Source organism: Limulus polyphemus, unplaced genomic scaffold, assembly GCF_000517525.1.
Source record: "Limulus polyphemus unplaced genomic scaffold, Limulus_polyphemus-2.1.2 Scaffold3674, whole genome shotgun sequence".
In the NCBI taxonomy this organism is placed as follows: Eukaryota; Metazoa; Arthropoda; class Merostomata; order Xiphosura; family Limulidae; genus Limulus; species Limulus polyphemus.
Window position 1 is genome coordinate 68,842 of NW_013669284.1, and position 5,765 is coordinate 74,606.

At 31.7% G+C, this 5,765-nt stretch overlaps 1 protein-coding gene across 1 annotated transcript in view; it reads right to left on the minus strand.

Moving 5' to 3' along the window:
• The window catches only part of LOC106469829 (DNA mismatch repair protein Msh3-like), a 69,145-nt gene that overhangs the window by 27,248 nt on the left and 36,132 nt on the right, over nt 1-5,765 (minus strand). Inside the window, exon 9 of the mRNA XM_022398390.1 lies at nt 1,834-2,021. Within this exon, the coding sequence (XP_022254098.1) occupies nt 1,834-2,021 (188 nt within the window). The remainder of the gene's footprint in view (nt 1-1,833; nt 2,022-5,765) is intronic.

The window sequence follows — 5,765 nt, forward strand, 5'->3', positions numbered from 1 at the left end:
GTAAAAAGGCAACTGGAGTACTCACGATCACAGTAACCAATTACTTGAGAGTTTTGGTTCTTGTTTTGGAATAGCCTGGGGAGTTGCACAGATTGACCAATAAAGTGTTAGAACTACTTGCGGGTAGTTAGGAATACTATTTGAAAAGTCGAAAGAATACAAAAAAATATGGTTAAAAAAAACTCGTGTCTGGAGCTAAAAATCAGTTCTCTCCAGGAAGAATGGAGGTTCTCCCCAGAGTTGCTGATAATCCAGAAAACATGAACATGAAAATGTCCAATCTTCAACATTTTACCAGATCAACTGTGTTGTAAGTAATGAAACTACTTCTCTCTTAGTCAATTAATGTGAATTTGGATAGATTCTAAAGAATCATATGAAAGTTAAGAAAGTATACTATGTTATGTGTGAGTTATAAGTATCAGTATTGTTAACCTAAAAGTATTCTTTTATGAAGAGTTAGCAAATGATTAAAGCTTTACTAAAGTGTATTTTATGATTAAGAAGCTTGAATAAACTTGGTGTATTGTGTTGAATATCAGTCTCAGGGTCAGTTTCTTTCGTCTAACTGTAAATCTCCTTGAGTTAGTGACTTGTGAGTTCCACTCGCCACTGCAACCCTCAATTAAATAAGTTTGGTGTAATCAGCAGTACAGTCAAAACTCCAAAGCTAGCCCTAAGGGCGCTGTCCATTACAAAAAGATTTCTTAAGAAAAATCATCAAAAGAATAAAAACTTGAAAATACTGTAACTCCAATAGTTTGATTATGATTTCAAGATTATATAATTCTAGAATTGTCATTCATCTATAATTCCTGTACTTTAATGTTAGAAAAATTAAACAAATGGGCTGTTAAGTTCAATTTAGATAATACAAACACAAGTAAAGCAGATCAAAATGTCTGAATAACAAAAACTGAGTTAGCACTATTTATCTGGAAATTCTGAGAGTAAGAAAGCAATAGATTTCACACAAAATAATCAATGCAAGCCGAGTCCAATCCTTTTATGCCAGTTATTTTAATCACCTCATAATGTTTTATTAAATAAAGTTTGGAATTGACTTAAATGAGTAGTGCATAAAACTTCATTATAAATGTACAATGTTCCAACATGATTATGTCATCATCAGGTAAAAATAGTTTACATAGATATCTTGGTGCTCCAGGGTGTTGGTTTAGAGTAAGGCTGTTTTGTTCAATTAAGATAGCTTCTTTTATTCTGTGTTTGGCTCTTTGTTTAATATTCACTCAAAAACCTGGCCCTAGCCTGAAGTCATTACAAAGTAAAATTACACAATACCAGCATTGTTTATAAAAATAATATACAATAAATGTCCAGAATTCTACATCGGAGAAACCAGAAGAAAACTGAGAACCAGATTTACCAAATATAATACAAACCCTCTTATATTTACCACTATTACAACTCAAAACATCACAGTATATCTATACAAAACACTGTAAATTTAAACTACTTGTATCTGAGGTTGACACAAGTTTGTCGAAATACTGCAAATTTACGGTAGTTTCTTTCATTACCCATTCAAGCTGTTTCCAAACTTTACTTTCTAAAAAGTGAATTCCTTGTTATCAAAAATGTCTCCTTAAGTTTTATACTGTATGTGCACATAATGTATACTTTTACTGTAACCTATAAGCAACTATCTTACCCAAGTTACACACAATATGAAAGAACAAATAGTGAACACAAAATGCACTTTCATAATTAACTTATAAATGATCAATTCTACAATTGAGTCAATACTGATCATAAAAAATACAAGATTAATAAGCCTGTTAATTTGATTAAATATAACATAATGAAAATTACCTGGCAGCCTTCTCATCCAGACTGTTAAGATAGAATTGAATGTCTCCAAGCAACTCAACTGTTTCTAAAACTAATGCTTTTAGTGTTGGAGCTTGTACTTCAATTTCCACAGTGCATCTCAAAGGTTTCAGATTTTCTTGTACAACATTTAAGGCTCTGACTACTGCTAGAAACTGTGAAGGGTTGCACTGAAACGAAATAATATAATTTAAACTCAAATTTTCTTTACTAGATGGTTTAGGTAGAGTATTTATATTGAATTGACTGTGAATGGGCAGCAACTGCCTATTAAAGGAACACCCATAGAAATATAATTGTGATAATACAACCCACTTATGCAGCTCAAGTTTCACACACATACATATTTAAAAGACACTGGCTGTGAACAGTATACAAGTTTCACACATGCATGGATAAAAGATACTGGCTGTAAACAGTATACAAGTTTCACACATGTATGAATAAAATATATTGGCTGTGAACAGTATATAAGTTTGACACATGTATGGATAAAATATATTGGCTGTGATATACCAAGACAAATGTAATTTTCAGTTTATGCTCAGTAAATTTCTACATGTGAAAATAATGATGAAATCAGAATTAAATTAGATGTTGCATGCAAAATTATGTCAAATGGATATTAAATGCCTCAAATAATGAAAACTATAGTTTAAGGGTGGAAAGTGTAAATGTACTCAATCAAATTATACGCTCTTAGGTGTATGGAATATGACTGAAAAGCCATAATATTAGTTGTTGTTTCTTCCATTACACAGAAAATGAAAATTCAATTATGGACTATAAAATTCTATGTTAAAAACTATATTAATTTGTCAACAAAAGCTTTCCTGTTTTAAACACTGACCAGATATACTATTTCTGTTTTCATCACAATGAATCAACCTGATGTGAAAACTGAACTCATGTGCAACTATGCTACTGAATTAAGTTACTGAACTCCATTTCAGATGCAGTTAATTTTGTGGAATCATTTTCAAAAACTGAAGGAATTATCTTTTTAGTTACCTTTACTGATTTTCTGCTTGATTTATTTTTTTATAATAGAAATAAAACAAATAAAATACCTGTTGAAATAAAAAATTCTTCCTTAATGTAAAAGTCGTAACGTGTAAAACTAAAGTACATGTTATGTAGCCACTTAATCTATCAATACCATTGGGAAATAGTATTCCATAATTCACAGCTCGTTTGCAAATGATATTTCACACATTACAAGCCTCATCAAGTGCATGTATAAAATGATTAATCTGTTGTGAGCTATAATGCACATATAACTCCTCAAAACTTGAATATATTCCTTAACACACTAAAAGAAAACAGACTTCCAGCACACTTGCTCTTTAGACTTTCCAAGTTATAAAACCTCCCCTCTGCCTTATTGCTGTAAAAAAGAACAGGTTTCTTTTATAGCAAGAAATTCCAGGTTATAAACCTCCCCATCAGCCTTACTGCTAAAAAAAAACAGGTTTATTTTGTAGCAAGAGATTCCAGGTTATAAACCTTCGCTTCAACCTTACTGTTGTAAAAAAAGATCAGGTTTATTTCGTAGCAAGAGATAACAGGTTATAAACCTCCATTTCAGATATATTATTGTAAAAAGAACAGGTTTGTGTTGTAGCAAGAGATTACAGGTTATAAGCCTTCCCATCAGCCTTATTGCTGTAAAAAGAACAGGTTTCTTTTGTAGCAAGATATTCCAGGTTATAAACCTCCCCATCGGGCTTATTGCTAAAAAAGAACAGGTTTATTTGGTAGCAAGAGATTCCAGGTTATAAACCTACACTTCAGATATATATTATTGTAAAAAAGAATAGGTTTCTTTTGTAGCAAGAGATTACAGGTTATAAACCTCCCCCTCAGCCTTTATACAGTATAAGTGCAGACCAAGGTCAGAAGATAAGATCGGGGTAGAGAGAACATCTAAATTTATATGGTATAAGTGCAAACCAAAGTTAGAAGATCAGATAGGGGTAGAGAGAACATCTAAATTTATATGGTATAATTGCAGACCAAAGTTAGAAGATCAAGTAGGGGTAGAGAGAACATCTAAATTTATATAGTATAAGTGAAGACCAAAGTTAGAAGATCAGATTGGAGTAGAGAGAACATCTAAATTTATATAGTATAAGTGCAGACTAAGGTCAGAAGATAAGATCGTGGTAGAAAGAACATATAAATTTATATGGCATAATTGCAGACCAAAGTCAGAAGATCAAGTAGAGGTAGAGAGAGAACATCTAAATTTGGAGGAATGAAGTGACACCACACAGTTAAGTGAAAACTGAAAAATATTCAAACATTTCATTTTGAACTTAAGAAATTAAAACTATTTTGATGTTAAGTGTATTGATACATGGATAATAAAGTGTTTAATTAAATTTTGAACGTAATTCTGTAAAAAAAAAGTTCATGACATGCAGACGTTGACTAACTTGGGTGTGTACAGTTAAGCATAATACCACAGTGTTCACACATACATCACCATATGTCATCCAAGCTAATGTAGTTGTTAAACACAAGATATGTAGATGTGTACATCCACATACCTGTGTTCACTCTTACATCACCATATGTCATTCAAGCTAATGTAGCTATTAAACACATGACATGTAGATGTGTACATCCACATACCTGTGTTCACTCTTACATCACCATATGTCAGTCAAGCTAATGTAGTTATTAAACACATGACATGTAGATGTGTACATCCACATACCTGTGTTCCCTCTTACATCACCATATGTCAGTCAAGTTAATGTAGCTGTTAAACACGACATGTAGATGTGTACATCCACATACCTGTGTTAACTCTTACATCACCATATGTCAGCCAAGCTAATGTAGCTGTTAAATACATGACATGCAGATGTGTACATCCACATACTTCTGTTCACTCCCATAAGGAACAGTTTAACAATAAATTGTACAGAAAATAGTAAAAGGTCAAAGCTATCAATATTTTTTGTTTACTTAGTTAAAAGAATATGTGATTCTTAGCACAATAAAGCAATGCTGGTAGGATTGTTCAGTAAGAAAAATATTGTGTGTGAGAAAGCACCACTTCTTAATGTAAATGAATTACGTTTTCTGGCTTTTTCACCAACTGAGTATTGTAACACCATCAATTTATAACATTTCTGAAAATGACAAGTAATTGTGCCACAAATAAAAACCACAATATTTATTGATCATTTCTTGCAACATTAACTAGTTCTCATGTTATTATTATTGTGTATTATACACTGCATACACTTATATCTCCCTAATTGTTTCAAATATAACGTAGCTGGAAAATATCTAACTTAATCAATGATTAATGACAGGAGTGCATATATTTCATCCCTGCGTTTTCTGGTTTGTTAAATTGTGCAGATGTGTAAACCATGGTTACACGCCAGCCTATGTCGAATGTGATACTATTTGTTATCTATAAGTACACACATGTTGATTATAAGATGATTTTAGCAAGGAATGGTATATAAATAGGGCTTCTGATTTTCAGTTTTAACCGATAAAACACCCCCAATACAAAAATTCAATTAAAATGCCGTTTTTCTAATAAACCCCTGAAATGGTTATTCAGTTACTGTTATGACTACATTGTCTTGGAATATTACTCTGAAGAAAGAGGAACAAATTTTGTCCATTAGTGGCAAGTTTGTTTCTATAGTTTCATATAAAATAGTAGCTGTCCTTACGAAGCTTTAACATAAATAGAACTATATTTTAAACCTTTTATTACTCCCATAACATAAATTACAGTTTATTACAGTATATAGTTTGTCAGTTAGATATGTTAAAATGTTCATTCCTGTTCAGTTGTAATAATTTGTTTGTTTGTTTTAAATTTCGCGCAAAGCTACATGAGAGCTATCTGCACTAGCCGTCCCTAATTTAACAGTGTAAGA